The sequence below is a fragment of the Heliconius melpomene genome, chromosome 21, assembly GCF_056956725.1.
Source record: "Heliconius melpomene rosina isolate 202511_hmr_F chromosome 21, ASM5695672v1, whole genome shotgun sequence".
In the NCBI taxonomy this organism is placed as follows: Eukaryota; Metazoa; Arthropoda; class Insecta; order Lepidoptera; family Nymphalidae; genus Heliconius; species Heliconius melpomene.
Genome location: NC_140409.1, coordinates 7595076 through 7621375, shown reverse-complemented (window position 1 = coordinate 7621375; position 26300 = coordinate 7595076). Strand labels below are relative to the sequence as shown.

The 26300-nt window shown below is 29.8% G+C and overlaps 5 protein-coding genes across 7 annotated transcripts; 4 read left to right on the top strand and 1 right to left on the bottom strand.

Moving 5' to 3' along the window:
• Positions 1 to 13: 13 nt before the first annotated feature.
• On the top strand, positions 14 to 2126 carry LOC146527108 (uncharacterized). 3 transcript variants are annotated; one of them, XM_085205899.1, is made up of 5 exons: positions 14 to 133; positions 243 to 300; positions 1180 to 1241; positions 1327 to 1416; positions 1921 to 2126. In XM_085205899.1, the coding sequence occupies exons 2-5, from the start codon at positions 283 to 285 to the stop codon at positions 2090 to 2092; spliced, it is 342 nt and encodes a 113-aa protein (XP_085062025.1). In that variant the 5' UTR covers positions 14 to 133; positions 243 to 282; the 3' UTR covers positions 2093 to 2126. The 3 variants fall into 3 exon arrangements, with proteins under 3 accessions (XP_085062025.1, XP_085062024.1, XP_085062026.1); XM_085205898.1 differs by having other exon boundaries at positions 24 to 133; positions 240 to 300; XM_085205900.1 differs by lacking the exon at positions 243 to 300 and having other exon boundaries at positions 37 to 133.
• Positions 2127 to 2756: 630 nt separating this feature from the next.
• Positions 2757 to 6215, bottom strand: LOC146527107 (uncharacterized). The gene is made up of 2 exons (XM_085205897.1): positions 5985 to 6215; positions 2757 to 5330 (listed from the first exon to the last, which is right to left on the bottom strand). Exon 2 carries the CDS (start codon positions 5320 to 5322, stop codon positions 2851 to 2853), a length of 2472 nt encoding a protein of 823 aa, XP_085062023.1. The 5' UTR covers positions 5323 to 5330; positions 5985 to 6215; the 3' UTR covers positions 2757 to 2850.
• Positions 6216 to 11267: 5052 nt separating this feature from the next.
• Positions 11268 to 13332, top strand: LOC146527106 (uncharacterized). The gene is made up of 7 exons (XM_085206640.1): positions 11268 to 11333; positions 11694 to 11786; positions 11864 to 11951; positions 12370 to 12489; positions 12590 to 12705; positions 12786 to 12921; positions 13025 to 13332. The coding sequence occupies exons 1-7, from the start codon at positions 11268 to 11270 to the stop codon at positions 13168 to 13170; spliced, it is 765 nt and encodes a 254-aa protein (XP_085062766.1). The 3' UTR covers positions 13171 to 13332.
• A 308-nt stretch (positions 13333 to 13640) lies between these two features.
• gb (solute carrier family 7 member genderblind) lies at positions 13641 to 22365 on the top strand. Its single transcript, XM_085205896.1, has 11 exons — positions 13641 to 14163; positions 14444 to 14546; positions 14658 to 14773; positions 15373 to 15498; positions 15614 to 15713; positions 15977 to 16145; positions 16794 to 16994; positions 17338 to 17487; positions 17705 to 17876; positions 18353 to 18425; positions 18871 to 22365. The coding sequence occupies exons 1-10, from the start codon at positions 13959 to 13961 to the stop codon at positions 18412 to 18414; spliced, it is 1404 nt and encodes a 467-aa protein (XP_085062022.1). The 5' UTR covers positions 13641 to 13958; the 3' UTR covers positions 18415 to 18425; positions 18871 to 22365.
• A 319-nt stretch (positions 22366 to 22684) lies between these two features.
• LOC146527104 (uncharacterized) lies at positions 22685 to 26042 on the top strand. Its single transcript, XM_085206639.1, has 10 exons — positions 22685 to 22735; positions 22824 to 23001; positions 23425 to 23657; positions 23761 to 23887; positions 23973 to 24162; positions 24262 to 24391; positions 24786 to 24867; positions 25457 to 25587; positions 25724 to 25814; positions 25947 to 26042. The coding sequence occupies exons 1-10, from the start codon at positions 22685 to 22687 to the stop codon at positions 26027 to 26029; spliced, it is 1296 nt and encodes a 431-aa protein (XP_085062765.1). The 3' UTR covers positions 26030 to 26042.
• Positions 26043 to 26300: the final 258 nt, after the last annotated feature.

Genomic DNA, 26300 nt, shown 5'->3' with positions numbered 1-26300 from the left:
AATATTTGCCTGAAATTCAGTACTTGTAATACGCTCGGCATCTCCATTACCGCCCGCTCGTCAGTGCGAACCAGTGACAGTTTCGTGCTGGATGTGAAGTTTCTCGTGTTAAGTGAATTGGCGTGAAAAGCAGGTAATATTTTCATATTATTGTCATGTTGAAATGATTTTTTTTAAAATTTTATTTCTCAAAAAAAATATTCTTAACAAACATGATAATCAATAGATTTTTTTGTTAGTAGTTAGTAGTAAGAAAGGCGAGGTTCCAGTGCCCCGGGCACCATGTCATATCCAGACAAGGTAAAAGTTATTTTTAAATATTATTGATATTTAATTCATGCATATGTGCATGTGCAATAATCGAAGTTTTTTATATAGACAGCCATTTTGTTTCATGTATAAAAAAGCCAAACGCATGCAGTCAAACAAAATGGAAGGTACAGGCTTAGTACGCATGCGTGTACCTGAAGCTATTTTGTGATTTGATTCACCTTTTAAAGAATTATATGTGTGCCATCAAAATGGATGATTAAATATAATAAAAAACCAAAAAAACACGATAGTTAAGGGATTAATAGTTAATTTCACAGGACTCCTTGTGAAGATTTAATTGGGTGGTCCTATGGTATTAGCTTTACCTAGTCTATGTACTAGCTTTGTTACTAGCATCATAACACGAAAAATTTCACAATCTTATTATTTCCTTGATGGAGTTAATATCGTGGGGCTATGAACCCGCCTCCATAGTCCACTAACAGTATGCTATCACTGCATCGTTAGTCTGCCTTATATTATGTTGGAATAGCCAACATAACAAAGGCAGACTATACCCTACATTCTATATAATACTAAAGTACCGTGCAGATTGGATTTTCTCAATCTTTCTTACCTTTGATAAGATTTTTTACAGATAAAGAAAAAAAAATATTATCTCTATATATAAAATAAATTTTTCATTCGAATTTTTACAAATATATATTTTACGTAAATATAACTTAAATTGCTTATTTTTTTGCCAGAACCAGAACTAACGAAATAACGTACGAGCGCGAACTTTGGGCCATTTACCTTAGTTATTGCTCATAGAGCTACAGAAAGTTAAAAATGTTTAATTACCCGCTGATCATCTGTTTATATTTATTCTTTTTTTAACAAATTGACATTAAACTTTGTTTGTAGATTGACAAGATTTTCGAAATGTTAGTCCGACGCACAATGAGAAAAGGAGGCACTAAACGAATGTATGATTTTATTTTTTACTTACTATGTTGAGACATTAATATAAGATTCTAACATTCAATTCATTGAATATGTCCCGTTTTTCAGAAACCCAAAGAAACAGCTTATAAACGCGTACTTCGAAATATGTTTCCATGAGTATATATTAAAGTCCTTCAATTTGGAAGAAAAATTGGGGTACGTATTTATTAATCTTTAAAGTATTGTAGTCTTCTTATCTTCTGTACTTATAATAAAAATCGTAAGAGGGTCGGGTGTCTGTACTTGGAAGATATTTAAAAAATATGTTATTGGGAACCTGTATAAATGTAATAGAATCCAAAACAATGATTTTTAATATTTTTGTCTGTGCATTTGTTTTCGCTAATCTCAGAATTGACTAAACCCATTTAGATGCAGTTTTCACTATTGAATTCTGGCAATCTTCCGAGAACATCTAAGGTTTATTTTATTACAATCGGTTCATAAATAAAAAAGTTTCAATAAGTGTCAATTTAAAGTATGTACTTAGTTCGACAAAAGTTCCTGAAATTGGTACAGAGCCCTCTGTGAGCGAGTCTGACTTGCGCTTGGTTGGTTTTTTTTCTAAATACACTTAAATAAACATTTATATATTTCAAGCGGGCGTAACCGCACGGGCCTCCAGTATATTATAATTGACATATTGTGAACTATTTTCAGTTCTATAATGCAGTTTCATCCTGAATATGCATCAGATGACAAAGAAAATACATCAACCAAACAGGATTGCATGTTCAAATACGACTACTTTCAAAGTCTTAGCTTACCCGAAGCCGTGGAGTTGGTTAATTTGGTACAAGAAGCACTAGGGAAGTCTCTCGTTAGTATCTAAAACCTTTGGGCCATATTATACTTACAGTTGTTTCTCTAATTGTTTTCTTTTTAGTTTAGTTCTCTATACTTTATTTCTTTAAAATAATTATTTGTCAAATGTTCGACAAGGTTTGTTAATAAGGCTTTGTCGCTTGACTTTCCGTCAAGCTTATATTTATATATAAAAGTAGAAAATATTTAATAATATGTTTCCTATTTGTTTATATTGAATTTTATTATGAACTGTTTTAGAAGTTTTAAGTGATTTAATTTGTTTCCATAACTTCAGAATGCTTAAATGAAAAATATGTATTATTAGCAGATTACTACAATTTAATAGGTACTTTTAACAGTTAATTTAATAGTTTAATTGAAAGAAGACCCTGTCAGATTATAAAAAGTAGCCTAAAATGGAGATAAAATAAGAAATTAGAATTACGCTGTTAATATATGGGTCATAATCAGAAAAGTGGACATTTTCGAATTCGTAACGTAACTGATATGTAACAATACTGATAATGTTTGTTACGAAACTGATGTCATAAGGCATTATGCACAACAAAGTAAGGATATACGAATAAAACTATTTTTTTTTATTATTTAATGAGACACAAATTAAAATTTTAAAGATTCAATCGTTGAATTAACAGATTATAAATGTAAGAAGAAAACATAACAAACTGTCAATATTAACAATATAATAATGCTAGTTCGTAACATAATAAACTTATATTTCTAGTTAGAGATCACAAAGTTAATGATAAAATTAAATCCACTTTAAAATATATCAAGATTTGAGTCATTATCACTGGAATTACTATTGTTGTTAAATAAACATATATCATGAGTAGGATCAATAATATGAAATGAAGAAGGTCCTGGTGAACTAAAATCATAATATCGTTGATTGTCTGGATGTAATTTAATATCCGATAAAATAGTAACTTTTTGAGTTTTCTTAATATCAGATGATACGGAGTTATTTTTTTCATTTACATAGAGACTATTGTCACTTTCTGTATTCCTTTTGTGTGGTGATTTATTCTCTTTTCCTGGTGACCCTTGCTTATATTTCTTATTGCTTTTCCTCTCACTATATTTTGGCCTTTTTGAAATATTATGAGCTTGGTTTCCTTCCTCTTTTGTATTTTTTTTTCTATCAGTATCTTTTACTGTTTTAGATATCCTTGGTGTACTCGTAGTTATGTTTGGTGTTACCTCTTTGTAGAGGGTGTGGAGTTTTATGTTAAAACAAGAACAGTTTCCCCGCTCATCACCACAAAAACAACTTACATGTCTATATTTTATTACACCAGGCTTATTGGTAGTGATGATTTGATGTAAAGACATGGTTCCAATTAAAGGGTATAAATCGAATACAGCATAAGTTTCCTTTATAACTTTAATATCTTTATCTGATACATAATAAAGACTTATATTGGTTTCTTCTTTTAATAGCATAAAAGCTTCCACAGCATTAGAAATATCTTTTCCATAAGCAACATGTCGATCTAATGTACGTTTTAAAACTCCACCTATACCGTCTGCTGCATTTTTTCCATGAGCTGCTTCGAAATAGGACCATGTAGCATATTTATATCCCAACTGTTTAGTAATCACATCAAAGAGGGCAAAATTCTTCTTTTGCCGGTATTGTGTGGTTGGGCCGTCAGAATGCACATGTAAGGTATCTATCTCAGGGTGTTGATACTTAATTGAATTCAAAACAGGTAACAGATGAGCCCAAATAGAGTGCGGGGTATGCTCGTTATTAGGGGAAATAGAACAAAATCCAGCGGCATCTTCATTTTTTACATATGCTACACCAGTGTGCAATGTTATTTGTGTCCGTGAGGAGGCATAGTGCATACTCTGTATCTCTAAATTATACTTACATTGATAGTTTTCAGAAAAATCAACAACAATTACAATTTCATTCTTTTTAATATTGTCAACACACTCTCGAAATAATTTGTGCTGGTGCATCATATTGAAATAATGCTTCTTAAATAATGTAACCTCTTGTTGAAATTTTTGTAATAAGGAACCAAACTGATCAGAGATTACTTCTTTTGAAAATCTTTTAGAAAAAGTCTCCACCTCTTCACCTTCTTCATTAATTTTTTTGTAAGGCACAGTTTTCATACACCACTGCAGCCAACAGACGGTTTTGTCATCAGGATTTTTTTTAATTTCAACTTTTTTCATGGCACACACATGGCAATTTCCATACATGCACTCTTTGCAACTTAGATTACAAGCAATATCTTTCAAAATATCTTCAATTTTATTTGTTTTTAGGATTCCGAGCTTGTAAAGTTTCGTTATTTTAAAACCTATGTTAGCGTGTCGTATACAAGCACACGTTTCTCTATTATGTAACTTTGGACTCAGGACGTAAAATGGACGGTATCTGACCAGGGTAGAATACGACGCTTTGCCTCCTTCTTTTTTATAAGTCCTATATAGATTCAATATAGTGTCTGTCAAGAATCGTATTTGCATTTTAGTTTTTTCTTTAGTTTTGCATTCTTTCTTGCCAGCTGTAGCTCGGCTAATATCATCTCTCAAATAAAAATTATGTATCTGTTGAATAAGGGATTTCCTTTGTGTAGAAAATTTTTTTTTTATACGAATTCTGCTTTTTATACCAATAGTATGCCCCAATTTTGTGACCATACGATACTTCTTAGTTATAGGACTATTTACAATTTTTTTAATCACTGTTTTTTCTGTCGGTGAAGACTGCTTATATATCGAACTAATAGACTCCGAAAGAATATTAAATTCAGAAGGTATCGATTGGTCTCTGTCAATTGTTACATGTCTTGATTTATTTCTCTCATTGAAAATTATTTGTTTTAGGCGATAAATTTGCTTTCTCATTGTTTCCTGTTTTGTTAATGTTTTTTTTAATTTATCTTCGCACTGTCGGAGCTTATTTTGAAAATTAATTATTTTAAGTTTCCAACTTTTTACACATTCCTTTGAAACCATTGAAGTATTTGTAGTTCTAGATTCATTTAAAATTTTATTATTTTTCTTTTTTTTATAATATCGATCAGAATATTCTCTCCATTTTGCTCTTGTTTTTTCTTGTTGAAGTTGGTTTTGTTCATTAATTTTTATTTTTTTAAGTTTAATTCTTTGTAAGTGTTTATTCCGCATATCTTCATATTTAATAGGATTGGTCTGTTTAAGACGTTCTCTATATTTTTTTTGTCTTTCAGCATTTGACATAGGAGCCATGACGCTTACTAAAAATAAAATAATATTTATCAATTATATTAGGCATTTAATAACATTTCATGTTTATTGTTTAGATCTTTAACAACGCTAGTACAGAAGGTATTTGTTTTTAAATAAAAGCTTCACCCGCTTTAACTACATATTTATTAATTTACTATTTCCATAGAAGAAAATAGTAATCACAAAATCACAACTAATTTCAGGAAGAATAAAATAATGCTTTTATCTAAATTGGTTAAGCCGTTTCTGAGATTAGCGTGCACAAACACATAGACAAACAAGCAAACAGGCAAAAAACTTTAAAAACTTTTGGTTAGTTTACGTTATGAAAAGCCACTAATTTTTGTTTTCATATGCAAGCAATTTTTTTTTCTTATATACATATCTTCCATATACAAGCACCGGTTCGGTACAATTTATATTATATATATATATATAATAAAACATTGGTAGCGTAATTGTGAACTAGGCTTCATATTTTCTCAGTTTCGTTACGTAACGAAATATAACGAAATTGAAAATGAAGTCTGAGAAATTCTAACCTTTTTAAATATTTGCTCATAAGCCACGTGTTGCATGTGCAAGCATTGAAGTTCTTTTTTGAGATTTTGTAAAAAGAAGCAAATAACATAAACAAGAAAACGAAATTATAGAATACTTACCAAAATAAAAGCCGTTTATAACCCTGAGATGTAATTTCACTCATTCACTCAAAAACGTTTGAACCTCTCGACTGCTGCGAGAACACTACTGGTTGTAGCTACGATAGCATTAACTTTTACAATAATGTTGCCACAATAAAAAATAATATTAAATAACATTCAAAATAATTGCGTTCATAATTTAATTGTACGTTACTAGCCCTGAGTAACAAAAAGACAATATTTTGGGACAAATTTACTTAATTAATATATATTATTTGTTAAATAATGTATCAATAAAAGTAGTTCTATTCAATATTATGCATAAAGTAAAGTAATATAAACATATCTGAAATCAAATAAAACCATAAACATTCGTAACAAATCAAGTTTTAAAAAGTAAAGTGGTGAATGGGACACGAAAAATTGTATGGAAGCATTTTGAAAAGTTTTTTTCAACTAACAAAAAATACTATTATTAGCCATAATACACTTAAAATATTACAAAAATCTTTAAGTTAATAAGTAAATTTATCTTAAATGGCAAAATATTTAAGCTATCTTTAAAATTGTATTTTTAAAACGCATTCAAAGTAGCGGGACAAGAAAAGACACAAAATGGTCACTTTTTCTGATTATGACCCATATATGTAATTACTATAAGTCACTGTAGTAGATACATTATTTATTTTTAATTATTTAGGTACATTTTTTACCTGTTGGACAAGTAAATATTCCTTTACTTTCTCTGTTTTATATTTTCAAAAACGTCAATCATATAATTTTTACCATTTTTACTATCAATAATTACTAAGAAGACGAGTGAGGACGAGTGTACCAACAGATATAACACGCGAATACAAAATATAAAAAAAATCAGCTTCATGCCGTATTCCGCACACAGCAAAATAGGCAGAGGGAACTTAGTGTTACAACACTCCGTTCCCCACTTTCCGGCGAATTCTAGGAGCATTGCGTGTTGAGTGGAAGAAATGAAAATATACATTTAAATAAATATTTCATTTCTTCGAGTCGGAATCGAATCCACAACCAGTCGCGTTTACAGTCACACTTTGTTACTACCTTAACAATTTTTTTGACGGTATTTGTGATGGTTTTATTGAAAAAATAGTAACATTAAAATATCATCTATTAGATTTAGGTCTAGGTAAGTTTTCAGTTGATTAAGATAAGAGGGCTAGTTTCACAACGATTATACCTATAAGCTGGTACATTTTAAAAAATATAATTAATGATAATAATGTTGAAATAAATCTGTCTATGGATATTGCAGATTTAGTAGAATAGAATTTACTGATTCGTAACCAAGTAAATACTAATTTATACGATTTGATTTTATCTTTAATTTCGATGACGAATTATTTTTTTTAAATATTATATATTTAAATTTATATAAAATTCTTCATAGCACCCATAGTTACTTTAAATATAGTATATAAGGTAGATGTTAAGTAGATAAGTCGTAAAAAGTTCTGAAACAAGCCCTCACTTGAGTTCCATTCTCCTAAACTGTAACAATTGGACGAAATCATAATAAGAAGTAATTAAGTAGTGATTAGGCTTAACTTTAGGCTTAGGTAAAACTTTTAAGTTAATAATATGATGGCAACGCAGGGGCTGAAGCGAATTAAAAGGGGACATGGTTGACCTTTGTATAAAAATATTACAATCTAGAAAACACGGTCGCCAGTATTAGATTATTACAGGTTGATATAACTCCAGCTCCCTGTTGTAAAGTCTACCTAAGTTATATCTATCTACTAATGTTAAGGTAGTTCATAGTAAGTATGTTCATTTCATTAATAGTTCATTGTTTCAATAACTTGGGTTGAACTGTGCAATCGGGTAAAAATATTAAGAACATGTAGTTGAACACAAAAATTCAAGTAAAAAGAAATAAGTACTACAATATGCGTGCAATGATGCATTTACTTTATAATTTATTTTCTTTATAATAATATTTTTAAATTTTCACATATAAATTATGGATAACTTCCTCTTTGCACAAGCTCGTCTATTTTTTTTATTCATAGGTAATAAAAGTTGCTCAAACTACGAAAAGCTATTCTTGAATTTTCTTAAATATTGACAAAATTTGGTTTATAATACCTCTAACTGTACATCGATATTGAATCAAATTTTGTGTTAGTCTTATTCTTATTAAACTTTAAATATAAGCATTTAGATTAAAGTATTGTAACATAAGTGTCGGCAACACTATCAAAATGACCATTGTATATATGTAGCTTAGATGTAAGAAGATGCTGTGCTTACGGCCAAAAGCGTTGATAGAAGTAAGTATCAATAATAGTTTAGCTAGTAGCGTGGGGAGTTAACTTGTAGTCCATAGAAGACTCGTTTCTCCCTCCACTAGCATAAGTTCTTCATCTTCAAAACTCTAATTGCTACTCTATATTTCTTTTTCTTTTGATGACGATGACATCACGTCACGTATAGTAGAAAAAACACGAATGATATGAAGCAGTAATTTTTTAAGAATATTATGAACTGATAGAGATATGGTGGATGGACTAGTTCCAATTTTTTTGTTCCAGAATTTAGGTATATTTATTATTAGTTAGTTATGTCATTGTAATAATTCGACATTGTTAGTTATATATAGACAATTTATTTATATGTATATTTTTATTATAAATTTACTTTTTAACTAGTTTTAGTACAAGTTAGGTTTTTAAAAAAATATATTTAACTTTTATAAAATTATATAGGATATAGCAAAAACAAATTTACAAAAGCTTAATATCTTCTTTAGTCAGTTTCAAAAATTCAGGGTAATGGATGGACTTAAAATCGAATGTTTATATTTTATATTGTAATTTAATTACTTCTTTGATAAGTATCTCGCTTAAAACTTACTGTACCTAGATAAGTAAAACTTTTAACTTGACATTTCGTATGTAATATGAGATCTATAATATTAAATGTCTATAATGTTTAACATTAGGTATATAAATGTATGATTCGCTTTAAAATTACTTTTAATAGCGACTCTTTTATCCACAATGTATGACATATACCCATTGTATTAGGCATAATATTTTCGAAACGATTACCTAGTAATTTTTACTCGTATATATATTATATACCTAGTTTAAAAAACTATGATATATTATTGTTACGGACAATTTAAGCCTCTTTTATTTAATGTTATGTAACATTTTCTTAAGATTTATGACTTAAAGTTTAACAATATTTTTTTTAAATAATTTGAGATTTTTTTAGGCACGAATCTATCTACGAGTATGTGGCTGACATTACTTACATATATTGTGAAGTTATATCTCTATACCCTATATACACATCTATAGACTTATACTTATATAAGTAATATATATATATTACTTATACATCTTAATCAATATAAATTTGCAATATTAAAGGGACATAGTTTAATATTTAAATAAATATATATATATATATATATATATATCTCCCTGATATCTTGTCACATAGTACCTAATTAAGTATATTGGATAATTACTAACAATGTTCTCTAAGCGGTTTCTCTATGAATATGCAATATCTTTTTGCAGTCTTCTTATTTTCTATATAAGTCAATGCAAAATTTATTATAAACGAATAATGTCTCAAAAGTCTACAATCCAGTTGCAAGTATATTCGTTTGTAAATTTTGTATTGTATTGTATTGCAATTAGGTACTGTTTATGGTACATTTATTAGTGGGCATTATTTATATTATGGTACATTTATTTTCTATCAGTGTATTATGTTATATAAAATAAATGTTTTTATATAAAATGTTGTTTTTTTTTATTATTTTAAACAAACAAATAACAAAAACATAATTTCTATCCTTCATAATACACAATTGAAACTTTCACTAAAATTATAACGATTATTTATTAATTAACATTAAATAGTATTTTAAATATTTAGATATAATAGGTATTTTACACAATTTTAAGCATATAGACCTTGAACGCCTGAGAGAAGATGTAAAAAATATCAATCGGTCAATAATACTTGAGTCTAACAACATTGATAGCATGGTTGAAACCATGGATATCCATTCCCTGCAAGGCCTGTACGTCGAAAACATGCACCCACTCCCTGGCTTCCACAGGAGATAAGGAATACCATGCTCAAACGTGATAAGGCCTAAGTAAAACATAAAAAATATCCCTCCCTGGAGAATCTAAATATATATAAAAAATTGCGTAACATCTACAACAGAATGTATAGGGATGCTAAGCGTCGCTATATTCATTCAACAATTCAGGATCTCTGCCAAACAAAAATTTGGAGATTCTACAGTCACTAGACATGGGTATAACCAAGGATGCTAGTCAGGTATCCTTGGATCTCAAAGCTCTAAATATTTATTTCACCAGCCCACCTATAACTATAAATTCTATTATTAAAACTAACAGCTTATTTATCTAATATTATCCCACCAGACCGTTTTCCTTGTATTTTGTAAACTGTAACGGAGAATGTTATCAAGAGGGGTGCTCAATTCACAGGGGGGCAATTGGTTGTGACAGATTATCATTAGACATGATTCTTCCTTTGCTGGATGACAGACTAGACAGGAAACTGAATATGGTGGCGCACGTCAACAAGACGTCACCCGAGCAGCGAGAGCCGCACTTTTCCTGCTGCGCCCGCTACTCAGATCGCCCCTCCCACACCAAACTACAGCTACACAAGGCCTACGTCAGGCCACACCTGATATAAGACCAGCCCGGCGCGGTACGCACTAACAAACCAGCAATAGAACCTTGCAGGTAGTCCAAAATCCCGCCCTGAGACGAGTGACCCAGGCCCCATTTTACGTCAGGACCTTGATGTTACACCGAAACCTGAAAATGGAAAGCCTGTAGGAACAAATCGGCCGGCTCGCGACAAACGCATTGTATCGGATGCGCCGATGTATCGGACCACCTGTACTCCCAAGGGATATCCTACTTTGTTATTAAGTGCAATAAAGAGTATATATTATATAAAGATACATTTACCTAATACTAGAACTATCCGCTAATATTGACAAATTAATTGATTAGCATTCTAAGTTGACAATGCATCAGTATGTAGTCGACTTGGGAATAGAATTCACAGTAATTATTTATAGCATGAATAAAATGTAACTTTTATTTATTTTATTTTTTAATTAATTTAACTATATAAATGGTAAATCATGCCTATTAGTAAATGAACAACAAAACTCCAATTAGAGTACGGCAATAAAAAATCTACATTTTTCACTTATTGCACACCTTGTTTGGAAACACTCGACAACAAATGTATAGTATATTGTTGGTGATTGCGTCTGTTTTAAAATATGTTTATACTAGACATGCGTCGCTGGTACGTTATTCTTTTTTATCTCACGCAGTATCCCGCACTTAACAGGGAATACATAGGGAACCTGGGAACCTACATTTACACTTCCCTTCCCCACTTTCTGCTCAACTCAAAGACGTCATTTGCCTAGCTAAGCGGGCGAGAGCGAGGAGATTAAATATTTCATTACCTCGAGTGAGAATCGAACTCACAAGCGCACGTCGCCTTTACTTTCGCACGCTTGTGCCTCACGTCCAGTCGCAGCGGCAGTTGGTTCGTTATTTATGAAATAACGAACCAACTGCCGCTGCGACTTTTTATATTTGAAATAATAACTTATAAAATACTAATAACGGTGGTTTAAAATTTATCATGTATTTCTAGCATCCTGTCCTCGTCGCTCGTTCTTCTTTAGACTGGATGCCAAGTAGAGTCAACTCACTATATTCTGATATTGGTGCGTGGAGTGGAAAATTTGTGAGTATAGAAAAGAAACTCAAATAAAATTATTTTGTAATTTATAACGAAATAATAATATTTCATATAACTTATAGAGACCTGTAATGGATGAAATCGAATCCGATGAAGCTTTACGATTCTATCAATTTTTAAATTACTTAGACGGCGGCAGCTTTGGCACAGGTACTTAGATATAATTGTAATATCCTGTTTTAATATTTCTCTAGAATTTAATTTCGTAATCATATTATTTGATGACCACAACTTCTTTTGCGTGGAATATAATATGATTCATTCTATAAGTTCGTTGTAAGTTGTATCGTCGTTGCCTCGTTGTCACTGAAAAAGGGTAAATTTATTAGGACTTATGTAATTTTTATGGTATCTATGTAGTTTTCTTGGACTAAACGTGGTAAAAAAGTTGGTGTCAAAATAATAAATTACATCAACTTTGTTTTAATAAATACTCTTTATAAATCGTAAAACTGATGAAAGTTTTATTATAAAGTGTGACCTAGATCGATATTTATTATATTTATTAAAGTTCACCTAAAAATATTAATTCATAATATTTTTACAATTAATATTTATTATATTTTAGGTCCTATTGACGAATTTGTAGATGCCATGAACAGATTAGCTACGTACATGAAACAGCAAAATAGTAGAGAAACCCAAGTGAGGGGTATGCGTGAATTAGAAGCTATAAATGGAGAAAAGGGTTTGTAGTGCTTTAAGGGCTGCCCTAAACATGTTGAATACCTTGTTATACCTAATATTAACATTATATGTATTATACTTTTATATTTTTTATATTGTAGGCAACAGTATAAAAACTGTACTAGAAGTAAGTACAGTTATTATGAGGAAAAAACGTAAATTTTTTTGCACTGGCGAAGTAAAAGAGCCCATTGTTAACAATAAAATTATATGTAAGGTAATATTAAGTTGGATATCTACAATATATTTACTATACTTACAAATATTTTATTATTTTATCAAATACAATTTCTACAGGATAGAATACTACTCCCTATTGCTGGACCTTCGTGTAGAGATGCCATTATGTATTGGCATCCAAGTCTTACTGAAGAGCATTACTGTGTTGGCGCTCTGGAAGCTAAAAGCCCAGTCCATATAATGTACATTGAAGGTAAAAGCTTACATTAAAACGATTCCTTGTATTTAAATAATTGATAAAAATAAATACAAAATTTACTATTGAGTTAAATATATACTATTCATTACAATTTTAGGTGAAATGTTTTGTAAAGGTGATGATTACTCTAAGCGAGAATATTTATTGGCGTGTGATTTCTATGAAGATCAAGAAGCTCCCGTTGCAGATTTACTCCAATACTATCCAGATCCTGATCCAGAAATAGCACCAAAATTATTTTGAATTGAGCTTATTGGCATAATCATATCGTGAACGTATCTGCTAATACAGCAAATTAGAGCTCACCATATTGCTAAATTATTATTAAGTAACGGTATTAAGTAAATTCATTAATTAACAATATTGTAATTTTGATAATTGTCAAATATATGAATTTCAAGTAAACTAAAATGTTTTTTTTATATAATGAAACTATCCGCTTTAGAGGGGCTAAAGCGGCTAAGCGGGATCGTAAACTTTCTACAAAATTGTTCTCATGTCATTTTATTCTAAAATGTGTGTGGAAGCATTCGTAAATTTTGGTCGGTTATCCGTGTTTTACTTGATGCAACATCGATGTTAAGATATTTTCATTAATGCAACATCGATGTTAAAATATCGATATTTTGTCAGCTAACATCCGGCATCGGGCATCCCTAGCGTCGTGCCCAAATCGTCGTGAGTAAATGTGTTCTGTGGTCGTGCCTATTGTCATTTGTCACATTAAATATGTGTAAATGTGTTCTGTGAATATAACTATATATAACTGATAGGTATAAGACATAATTGTACAAAAAATTTAAATATATAAATTATTTATGTTAATGGATTAGATTAAAATTAACAATTAACAATGTGAGAGGTCAATTATATACTTGTTTTGTTTCTATTTTAATATAGGTTAATGTTAAAATACGAGTTGGTATTATAACGGGATAACTGGTGAAACGTGATACACTTGTTAAGAAAGTCGTATTTCTAGATCTTTTTTCTAGAATTTGCTTGCAATAGTTTACATTCATATTATAATCATGAGTGACGAAAGGGTAAAAATGAGGAAACAACTGGGACTGCTAGAAGGGGTAGCCATTATACTGGGGATTATATTTGGAAGTGGAATTTTTATATCTCCCAAAGAAGTTCTGGAAAAAACAGGATCAATTTGGGGTGCATTATCAGTATGGGCTGCCTGTGGAGTGCTAGCAACCCTTGGAGCAATGTCTTATGCTGAATTAGGTAAAAGAAAATTGACTTCACATTGATAATGTAGTTTATATTTCAAAAAATAGTAAAAATAGTAAATAGATGAAGAAATTACTAGGAGAATCCCTTTTTAGAGTTACAATATAAAATAATAAAAAGAAAAGAAATAACAATATAAAATTTGTAATGTAGAATTACACATAAAAATACATGGAAAATATAATTACACTCAACATATTAATTATTTACTTTGTTATCATTTGTTGCCATCTAGAGATTTGTATCTTTTACAAATAATTATTTACCTTCCCAGGCACAACACTTGCTCAGAGTGGTGGAGATTATCATTATATTAATGAAGCATACGGACCCTTACCTGCTTTTCTTTACCTATGGGATGCCAACATGGTGTTTGTGTACGTTAAAATTTTTGACTTTTCTTGCTTGTTGAAAACTATTCAAAATAAGTAACACATTGTAAATTTCCCATGATATACTATAACTGAAATCTCCAATTTTGTTTTCAGGCCAAGTACAAATGCTATAATGTCACTTACATTTGCAAATAATCTTCTTGAACCAATTTTTCCTAATTGTCCCATAGATCCATTGAGTAGGAAACTTATAGCGGCTGTGACCATTTGTAAGTATAATATTTATTTTCTCAGTCTCTGACTATAATAGTTAATTCCCACCTTCACCTGGAGAGAATCAATTATGTTCAGTTCCTTGCTTCAGAAATAAGACAAAACACAATGTTGAGTTTCACCTGTCGACCTACAATACCTACAATAAAATTGTGCTGTTAGTTGGAAATGTCTTAATACTCCCTCTGGTAAACTTGCAAGTAATCTGAATTTTCAGTGTTGCACTACTTTAGTGTTGCCATACAGTAAAATAATTAGCCTGAAGAATTTCTTGTCATACATTAAATGTAATTCAATTTCAATAAGACAATCATTGCTTTAAGTGACAACTAGAGGCCCACATGTTGTTGGTTGATATCTCTCTATGGTCAGTCCTTCATATCTGAAGACCATAGTCATGGTGAGATGTATGTTAACAATGGCTTCAGTCAATTGCAAGGGTGATAACATGCTGAATCTTTTTTTCACTGTGTTCCCAATAACGACAAACTTTTCGAAGCTGTAGTGTCTGTGCATCTCATTATATGTCCAAAGAAACATGCCAATGCCAAAGTGGTAAATATAGTGCCATTAATCACAATTACACTCATTGCAGGTTTTTTAACATTCATAAATGCTTATGATGTAAGATTCACTACACGCGTGCAAAATGTGTTCATGTTCACTAAAATATTAGCACTGGTCATTATTATACTGGGTGGGATTATTTGGATGGCAGGAGGTAATCAATATATATAAATTTCACATATATCTTATTTAACACTTAATAAAAATTTAAATATTTTTTTTTGGTATCAGGGTAAAGCTATAAAAACTATTAAAATGCATATTTATAGGAGGCACAGAAAACTTTGAAGATGGATGGGTCGGTACAAAGACTTCTGTAAGTGACTGGTCTATTGCCTTCTACTCAGGGATATTCTCTTACTCGGGTTGGTAAGTTGAGACATATTTTTTTTGTTGCTGTTTACTGCATATAGCAGAAAAATTAAAATATTTTTTGAATTCACAGCCATCACACTCAGAATTAAATGATGTGCTGCTTTGCCACAAAATGACACATTTTTTCAAATATCCAGTCCAATAAAAGTTACATGACAAATATACCTCTCCCTATCCTAAAAATAATTAATTTATCAAACTTATTTCTTAAACAGATAAAAGAAGACAATATACACTAATAGTTGAAAAATTTCTAGGAACTACCTTAATTTTATGACAGAAGAGCTTTGTGACCCGTTCATAAACTTACCTCGGGCTATATATATATCTTTGCCTCTGGTCACAATCATATATTTGCTAGCAAATGTATCGTACATGGCCGTATTAGGGCCAGTTGGCGTGAGAGCTACAGAAGCTATAGCTGTTGTGAGTACATTTTATTTATTTATTTATTTTTTCAATACCATATTGTATCCCTGTTCTTTGGACATATAAAAGTCGAGAAGAGAGATGATGAAGAGATGGAATCTCTCCTGTAGTGTTCTGAGTTGACTTCAGCGCTAACACGTTTGTTTCGGTACTCTTGTTCAGTGGGCGTAATCCCTCATCTCATGGAAAAGCACTCTTATCTACCTGATCTCAGAGAAAGGCGTAGGTTCGAACTCAACTAACTACAGGCCTATTGTTATTACTTCGACGCCCTCTAGAGTGATTAAGAGCATAATAAGAAACCTAGCTCCTCAACCTGAGTTCCACCAAAGTCGCCGCTCAACTCATGATTTTCTGGTTTATCTCCACACTCATGAAAGATAATTTTTAAGACATTATATTTAAATTGTTTCAAATGGCAATAATCTCTAATTGATTATTAAAGAATTATACATAAGATTTTTTAAAATAGATTTTGACGATATTTATTATGATATTTAATGCTTATGTATACATGCCGATATGTGGTGAATAATGTTTGTGCCACAATATAATTGTTGTATTATTTACAATGTCCATACAATAATACATTGGCAAAATGCTTAATACTCAACAACACAACAAAATCAATATAATTGATTTCAGGATTTTTCATCAGCTGCCCTGGGTTGGTTTAGATATGCGATGCCGACTCTAGTGGCCGTAGCAATAGTTGGAGGTCTGTCGGTGCATATAATGACGTCATCGCGGATGTGCTTCGCTGGAGCCAGGAACGGTCATATGCCAGAGCTTCTCGCCCATATTAACGTGAAATGCATGTCCCCAATGCCTTCCTTAATGTTTTTGGTTAGTTCTGAGTTTGTTTTTATTTTCCATTTTATATATGGGAATATTTAATATTAAGCAATTTCTTTTTACTATCTATTTATCAGCTTTTTCTTATGAATATGAAGTCTATGCACAAATGCCTATTTGAAATGTATAAAGAATATGAGAAACAATATGTACTGAATGAGGAAACTTAATTGTGTAACAGTGTAATATAAATATAATAAATATACTAATGATTTTAATATAATTTTTTGCAACTATTCAATTATATACAAATTAATAGTGTTCATAGATTGTTTTATTAATTTAAATAATTAGCTTTTAGACAATTCTCCATTGATGTTACTAATATTTTCAGATGTTGATCTCACTTTTGATGTTGATTCCTAATAATTTGACGTCACTCATAACATACTGCACAGTGGTGGAGTCATTCTTTACAACGCTCAGTTGCAGTGCAGTTTTGTGGCTACGATATAAAAAACCACATTTAACTAGACCTATTAAGGTAAATTAAAATTTCTTTGTATATTCAAAACTGTTAAAGTAAAATTAATACAAAAATATAAATGGAACATATTATATCTTGCGAAAGTTTTTAACCCTGCATGCTAAGCCATACATTCTTATAAAGCTACATCTACTTGTTAGTACTTGAAATTTTTATGCATTTTCTAAAATATTTTTCTAATATAGTTAATTTTATTTTCTATTTATGATTGCAGGTATCACTGTGGATGCCAATAGTTTTTGTCACTATATGTGCCATTTTATTAGTAGTGCCAATAGTGAGTGAACCCACCGCAGTCATCGCTGGAGCTCTCATGACCCTCGCAGGAGTACCTGTTTACTACCTTCTGGTGAAATCTGAACCTAAAGCTGTACGAGATGTTTCTAGTGAGTTGATATTATTTTATTATTACTTTTGATGAAGATACTTAGACCTTACATCAGTCAGGCACTATGTTGCATTTACATTATATTATATATAAATAATGAGTGCAGATTTTTGCACAAGGATTTTACCTGTAATAAGTTAAAATCAAGAAGGAATCCAGTATAATAATCTCTGCAAGAAATAGTGACAATAATCATACTTCTTGGTAATTCCTTGAACTATTTAAAACATATCTTTCAATTGCTAAGTTTACTTTTACAATAAAATAATAAATCATAAAATCATAACAATATGAATAGATAGTAAATAACTGGAATTTGAATTTGACTCATATAAAAGATTCTTAGAAAATGATTAATAGATAATTAGGAGGAAAAAACGCAGTATCTTAATAGTTGTGAGTAGTAGTAAGTCCTGCTATATGTAAGATACAGCATGGGGCAAAAAAACTTATACACAATTTATATTATTTCAGCCAAATTCACACACTTCTGTCAAAAACTGTTCTTGTCAGCAGTGGAAGATAAAGAAGAGTAAATTAACAGCCGGTAGCTAAACATATTTATTATTATAGACATGAGAGTAAATCTAAAAATATATTTTTTCAAATATATTTTTATACTTGTTGCATTAAATCCAAGCGCTTTATGTGTTGTTACTAGATATTAGCGTTCTCATATTATTACTAATTGGGGTATTTTTTTTTTATTATTAACAGTGATGTTATGGAGCTTAGTACACGGAACTAAAATCCGATAATGTCCGAAATGTCCCAAAAACCTATCATAATATGTCTTATCTGGACTAGATAAGACATATTATCATAGGTTTTTGGGACATTTCGGACATATAAAAGATTCTTAGAAAATGATTAATAGATAATTAGGAGGAAAAAACGCAGTATCTTAATAGTTGTGAGTAGTAGTAAGTCCTGCTATATGTAAGATACAGCATGGGGCAAAAAAAACTTATACACAATTTATATTATTTCAGCCAAATTCACACACTTCTGTCAAAAACTGTTCTTGTCAGCAGTGGAAGATAAAGAAGAGTAAATTAACAGCCGGTAGCTAAACATATTTATTATTATAGAGATGAGAGTAAATCTAAAAATATATTTTTTCAAATATATTTTTATACTTGTTGCATTGAATCCAAGCGCTTTATGTGTTGTTACTAGATATTAGTGTTCTCATATTATTACTAATTGGGGTATTTTTTTTTTATTATTAACAGTGATGTTATGGAGCTTAGTACACGGAACTAAAATCCGATAATGTCCGAAATGTCCCAAAAACCTATCATAATATGTCTTATCTGGACTAGATAAGACATATTATGATAGGTTTTTAGCTTAGGCCATGTAGCGCTAAATACAAACATTAAATGCATAACCAAAACCCTTACAGTATTCTTATTACATCCGTATGAAGTTCTGAAATGCTACATCTGTAACATCCTTGATAATAATTAACTTCATTGGGGACAAACTAAATGTTTGTATTAATAATAATAAAAAAAATTCTAAGACTCCTTGTAACCATCTATACAAAATTAAACTTTGCTTTCTTAACTTTCTGTATAAGCCAATTATCTAGTTATAACAAATGTTTATTTATTTTTGTATATTAGATACATATTATGAATCATGCAGAAGTAAATAAAGTAATTTCCATTCAGACCAATATTTGGAAAATTAAACTAAGAAAAAATATTATTTACCATTAGAAAATATATGATCACTTATGCAAAAACATTTAAAAAATATATTTGGTTTTGCAATTTATTTGAGAAAAAAATGGATATTGCTGTATTCGCTTTTATATGATTTACATGTCTAATATAATTCGCTCTTTTAGGAACCCAGTTTAAAGAAACTGCTTCTTTATTTGTACATTGAAATCAATATATTTCCAGTGTGTAAATAAATAAAAGAGTATCGCTACGTAGTTCGTAAGTTATATATGATTGCTCACTATTTATTGAAGACTTACTAATTATTATTCTTTGAGTGCTTAATATATATTGTCGAATGCAAAATACATAATATATTATTTTTTATTATAAAATACAAAATGTTATGAGAAAACAATACTAATATTGTAATTCTTATATGGCGACTTAATTGGCCCTAAGATATAAACTATCGAGGCTATCTTTATACTACAAATACGAATCTTATAAATATACTTTATTGTTGGTATTCTTTATTAACAATATATTATATGTAAGAAAACCCTGTATGCCTAATGCCATTCAAATAAAATCGAAAAAGTCTGAATTGTCGTTTTATATATAATATATAAATAAGACTGAAAATTCTTCAATAAATTATCTAAATGAGTTAAATTATATCTATTGATTTGATATAAACATTAAAGTTATGCTTATGGCACTAAAAATTAAAATAATGTGTTATGTTACCGAACAAAAATGTAAAATGTTTGTCGTAATTGTTATATTAGAAGTGTATTCATTATTAAAAAATCCTTTAAATTAGAAAAGTATACAGTAGCACAATTATAAAGGCCTTGAGGAGGTCTTTAGGAAACAAATAAGAGTGCAATATTCTAGAATATATTTCAATGTAGTAAGATATGATTAAATTTTAATGAAATGAAAAAAGGATGTTATGGAGCTCTGTAACCGAAAGTATCCGATATTCACAATAATAAACCACCCACTACATAACCAAATCCGATGTAATAGTTTCTGATAATTTCGCATAGGTTTTTGATACAATAGGGCTTAGTACGAACTAACGTTAATACAAAAAAATATTGGTTTCTTAAAAAGAACAACAAAATATATAACAAACTGTCAATAACAAGTTCTTAAAAAAAAACTGGGATCTGAAATCCGTATCCAAATCTGACATTTTATATCCGTAAGATCCCTGGTTAAAAAAACTAATGCCATTAGGAATATTGCTTTTGCTTTAAATACCTCATAACCTTAGATCTGTTACTTCTTAACCTTAGATCTATTTTATTAATTGCTTTATATTATATACTTTTCTTTATATTATTTTATACTAAAAGTATAAATGTTACTTGTTATAGAATCAAATCAAATGATCAATTAGGTCATAAATACATGACAATTTTCATAAAAATTGAAATTTCTCTGTTTACAATATGTATATCTTAAGATTTTTTAAAAATTTATTTGATTCTTATTTTATTTGATTTGATTTTCTTTATTTGTCATTTTTTATTGTTATCTCGTTTATATTTTTTTAATGGTTGTATTATTATTGTATCACAAATAACTTAAATAATTCACACAATTTTTTTTTTATTTAATTTATTCTCGAGGCATTGGTATTGGATCTCTAAATGGCAAGTCAAACTTGCATATTTTGATTATAAATTATTTCGTATTATTTTAGATAAATAGTTATTTTTTTGTTGTCGGAGTTGAAAACGATTGAGCTTAACGTAGATTTTTGAGACAAAACTACTGTATCTAGATATATACATCATAACAACATCATAAAATATTTTCATATTTAAAAGAAATCAAATCTACTTTTAAAACTATTATTATTTGTATTGAATGTTTTTATGTTTTTAATGCACTGATTTATTTTTAGTATTGTTTTTGCAATTGTATTTGCCAAATCGATGTTACTATGAACTTTATCTTTTTTTTTTATTTTCAAAAAAGAAAATAAATTATCAGAAAAAAAAATCTTCTTAAAGTGTATTTATACATATTATTCGAAATGTGTTACTTACCATACAAATATGTAATATTATGTTCTAAATCCTATAAAGAAATATATGAAGAGGATATTATACATATTATATTTTGATAATGGTTTATAATGAATTAAACATATTTTATGTGTCATAGTTTCTATATTAGAATTGTTCAATAATAAAATACTATGGCGTACATGGTTTAATAAAATTGTGGCGCAAAATTGAAATATTATTTTTATACATAAAAATGCAAATAAGTGAAAATTCCAAACTTTTTTACCTTTAAAGTTTTTTTACTTTTCAGTCTCAAGATTTTGTTAGTTTTACTTTGATGCATTTTTATTTGTTTTTGTTGTTATGTTTTTTGTCTTTATTACAATTTCTAACTTAAATATAGATTAATTCGTAACTAAAAAAAATATTTAAATGTTTTAGGTTTATTTGATTTGGTTAGTGGTGTCGTTGAATTGTGTGGTTTTGCTTTTATGAATAATAATGTATTCAGTTTTTATAGAAAAAGTCCCAATCACAGATTTTTTTGTTATGTGCAAATACTTTTTGTATGACATGTTAATTTAACTTTGTAAATGAATGCCAATAAATAATATTAAAATATTCTATTTATAAAATGAATATTCTAAAACGAAGAAGAAAGTAGAAATCAATTTATTAATGTATTAAATGATGATCTGATTGTTATTTTGAAATTGTTCTGCTATATAATTAGTTACCAGTTTGTACTGTTGTTACTGGATTAAATGAATAGCTTTTTATAAACAAAGTTTATTTGTTTTTTAAATCCAACAGAAAGTAAAAAACTTCCTATAAAAAAAATAACCAATTGATACAAAAAAATTAAAAAGTAATAAAGATCGAGTAATTCTTGTTGTAAAATATTCCCAAGCGGAAAAAGGTGAAACATTGAATAAGAGCTACATACTTACTTACCTTGATAGTAGGTTATATAGTTCATATTTTTAACTTTCAGCATTATTTCTTTAATTTGATTAGAATGTTAACGACTTACTAACAAGTTGTGGTTTTTCTAATCAATTAGTTGAAAACAAATCTTTTGAATTGAACTCGATGTAACTATTACAATGTTTTTATATTTTATTGTACTTTTACTTTTGCCCACTAGCTCTTTAAAAGTAAGTATACAATTTTCGTTTTATTGTAATATATTTTTTATAGTAAAATATAAAAAATGTATATTTATTATACCTCTATAATAAATAGGTCAACGCATCTCGAGCTCACTTCAGTAATGTATCTCATGAATTCACAACTCCGCCAGATGAAATTGCTCCTATGTTGCCTGATGATGGATTGCAGACATCCACCGTGATCGCCGGCCTGATGCCGGACTCGTTTGGGGAGATGTTCAATTTTCTTGATGGCGACAGCTTCGGCATTGGTTTCGCTCATTTATTAGTTTAGCTATTAAAGTACATTAGATGTTATTAAAATAGCCATTTTAAAGCTAGCCTGGAAGAGAAATATCTTTACTATGATTAAAAAACTGTCCAGCTAGAAGCAATGTCGTAGCGCAGTGAAATAGCGTCTGATGGTTGTGAGTTCAATCTCACTTTGGGGAAAGCTTATATTTAAATTAATTTCATTTCTTTGCTCTGGTTGGTTGATTGACTTCCACCAAACAACCCGCAGTGCAGTGTGCAGGAAAATTGGACGTAGATTTAAAGCAGGATAGCATAATGCTAAAGCGATAAGTATTAAACTTATCGTCTTAAATTAATTTGTGTAAAATAAAAATTAATAGTTCGCTATTTTTTTTTTGTATATTATAAATTCCTGTTTTGTCGAAGTAATTATTTCCCAGGTCCAATGCACGAGTTTGTTTACGGGTGGCAAGCTATTGTAAATACTATGAGCATGAAAAATAACGTCGAAGTACGTAAAAGAGCTGGATTACAGCGATTTGCTTTAGCTGGTATCAACGGAATAACTCTGATATCGCATATCGGGGCTACTGAAATTATGATTAACGGCACCCGCACTTATTGTTTCGGGGGAGTTTCAAGACCTCCGGGGAGGAGAAGCGTTATATGCAAAGTATGTAAAAAATAACAGTTACTTATGATAAATCGCATAATTTATTGGGAAAATTCGAAAAATTTTGACGCCATTGCAATTTTTTTTAATGATTTAACTTCAGGGCGCCATGTACCAAGAAGGTCGATTTTCTTGTAAGGTGCCATATCTTCGATATCCAACAGTACTAGGATATAGATATTGTATCGATTGGTACGCAGCTGTAAATTCTCTTGATGGAACTTATAAAAGTAAGCCAGCGTGTCTATATACTCGTTACATACTCTTCTACATTTAATATATACCTACTTATTAATGATAATTATTCACTTAAAGCGACATATTGCGCTCGTGGCGAATCTGTACCAAAATTTCATTACGATTACATATGTGAAAGACGAGATGTAAAATTTAGACGAATTAATTTAACTGATCCAAATGAAAGATTTAATATCCGGAATCCCGTGGTCCGAAGGGCCGAATACTATCGTGCTCCTTTCGATATTCTAAAAGCATGTCCTGATTGGTAAGTACTGCATTAGTTAATCTATAATTATTAAACGAAATACAGTTTTTAATTATTAGCAATTTTCGTATATATTTATATATATATTAATTTTCCTAGGTACGGTTGCAACCTTAACATAGCCCCAGAAACCTTACACCAACCCATGCCAATGGGTTTACTGGATGTTAACGAAACTGCTTTTGTAGGGCACGGTGGTAAATATTGGCTCGCTCTATACTACACTCAGGTAAACCTTGAAACTTTTTATAAATTAGCGACTGTCACGGGGTTTTATGTATATAATATTTTAAAGAATTCACAAGAACAGTAGGTTAATTTACCCTGTAGCAGTCTATTTCTGTCGTTAGAATAGTTTGGGCAGCTACCTACTTTACACTTCCTACATCCACCTACAGAATTGTTAAGTACCTACTCATATGAAGAAGGATTGAAGCCATTTTCGCAACAACATTATAATGTTAATGATAAAAATATATAAGAATTTAAAAGTGTAAAATATTCGCGATGGTTGATGGTTTTTATTCAACTTTAGTGACTGGACACTAGCAGATAATACAATACAGCCTCTAATACAGCCTCTTATAATGTATATCTAACGTACAAAAAATTATTTAATCTAGCTATCTACGTATGCCATCTACTTCCAAGCTCATGGAGAATATCCTTGGCAATCTAATAGACCTATCGTGTCTATCGACAAAGGTATGTTGAATCTTTTTCTTCTCATTTATTCACATGCTTTTCTTTCTCTATCATTTATCTATATATTTATGGTCAGTAAGTGGTTCAGTATCTTAAAAGTAAAAATCATAACTTTTACAGGATTACTTCGTTGTCCCTTTGTCAAGAAAATTTATAAAAAAATAACGTAGAGCGAAAAATAATATCAAATATCCAAACCCACGGTCTCTTAGAGCATTTTGTATGAAATTTGCCGCGTAATTAAATCTAATAATTGTAGGTCTATTGGGTTACTTCCCAATTCCCATAGACCTACCAATTATGAAATCTGCCGAGAAAGTGAGAAGTTGTACCTAATGCAAATAAAGAAAAATATCCAAAAAATTAAAATTTATAGGTACTTATGTCATAGAAAACATTGATTATAAACTTAAAATGTTATACCTAGTTGCGGTTGTAGTTTATTTACTTATCTACTTTTAAATCTCCTTCCAGAACCCTCGGTAGGTTCACAATCGACCGCGTTTTCTTTTCTATTCTTTCGACATGTGTGATTAAAGAATCAATATCCAATTAAAAATGTTGTGAACAAATATCATTGTTTAATTAGGTGGAATATGGGAGCAACTTCTTAAAGCTAACATTGGACCTGACATGAACTTACACTACAACTTGAATGGCATATACAACAGATACCCAGGAGGCGTAGTAATGCCTGATTTGCTGAGGAATGATGGACAGGTTTTATATTATTATATTATAATTGTAGTTATACCTTGCGGACATGTTAATTAATCACCATATTAATATACCTATATTTAAACACAACAACATAAATAGGTATTTGTAGAATATTTTTTTTAATATTTTTTCTTAGGTCCAACCGTCGAACTTTAGAACAGAAAACAGAGATACTGGTTCTGAGGATGTCATCATTGGGAATTCACACCTTTCAGCTAACGGTCCAGGTATAAAAAATATTATAATAAAAAAAAATAATAAAAATATTACTACATTATTACGTCTTACGTACATATTTCACTCACATATATCTAGTCAAACTTTTTTTCATATCATCTTATTTTAAACTTATTTTACAGGAGCTGATCCGAATGCAGGCGGCTATAAGTTTATTCATGATTCACAAATTCAGGCGAAGTTCGAACATGGAAAAAATTTATGAATAAATATTGAGATATAAAAATCTAAAATAACTATAACTTATTTTTCCATTAATCGAGTCTTGTCTTCTCTTCTATAATATGAAGAAATAGTTAAAAAAATTGGTACATTAAATATGTTTTAATAAGTCATTTATGATAAAAAAAACTATTATTACTATTACTATTAGGTAGGTCGGTTAAAGCACATCTTTGAAATTAGTGGAAGGATTTATATCAATTATTTGTTTATTTTATAGTTATAAGCCCTGAAAAGGACTAAATTATAATTGA

Coding starts and splice junctions, on each gene's coding strand:
- LOC146527108 (XM_085205899.1), top strand. Junction 1,242..1,326: donor AAAGGAGGCACTAAACGAAT/GTATGATTTTAT, acceptor CCCGTTTTTCAG/AAACCCAAAGAAACAGCTTA. Junction 1,417..1,920: donor AATTTGGAAGAAAAATTGGG/GTACGTATTTAT, acceptor AACTATTTTCAG/TTCTATAATGCAGTTTCATC.
- LOC146527107 (XM_085205897.1), bottom strand. CDS start 5,322: ATGGCTCCTATGTCAAATGCTGAAAGACAAAAAAAATATAGAGAACGT.
- LOC146527106 (XM_085206640.1), top strand. CDS start 11,268: ATGTATAGTATATTGTTGGTGATTGCGTCTGTTTTAAAATATGTTTAT. Junction 11,334..11,693: donor ATACTAGACATGCGTCGCTG/GTACGTTATTCT, acceptor ATGTATTTCTAG/CATCCTGTCCTCGTCGCTCG. Junction 12,706..12,785: donor ACAATAAAATTATATGTAAG/GTAATATTAAGT, acceptor CAATTTCTACAG/GATAGAATACTACTCCCTAT.
- gb (XM_085205896.1), top strand. CDS start 13,959: ATGAGTGACGAAAGGGTAAAAATGAGGAAACAACTGGGACTGCTAGAA. Junction 14,164..14,443: donor AATGTCTTATGCTGAATTAG/GTAAAAGAAAAT, acceptor TTACCTTCCCAG/GCACAACACTTGCTCAGAGT. Junction 17,488..17,704: donor ATTTAACTAGACCTATTAAG/GTAAATTAAAAT, acceptor TTATGATTGCAG/GTATCACTGTGGATGCCAAT.
- LOC146527104 (XM_085206639.1), top strand. CDS start 22,685: ATGTTTTTATATTTTATTGTACTTTTACTTTTGCCCACTAGCTCTTTA. Junction 24,392..24,785: donor TCGCTCTATACTACACTCAG/GTAAACCTTGAA, acceptor TATTTAATCTAG/CTATCTACGTATGCCATCTA. Junction 25,588..25,723: donor TGCTGAGGAATGATGGACAG/GTTTTATATTAT, acceptor ATTTTTTCTTAG/GTCCAACCGTCGAACTTTAG.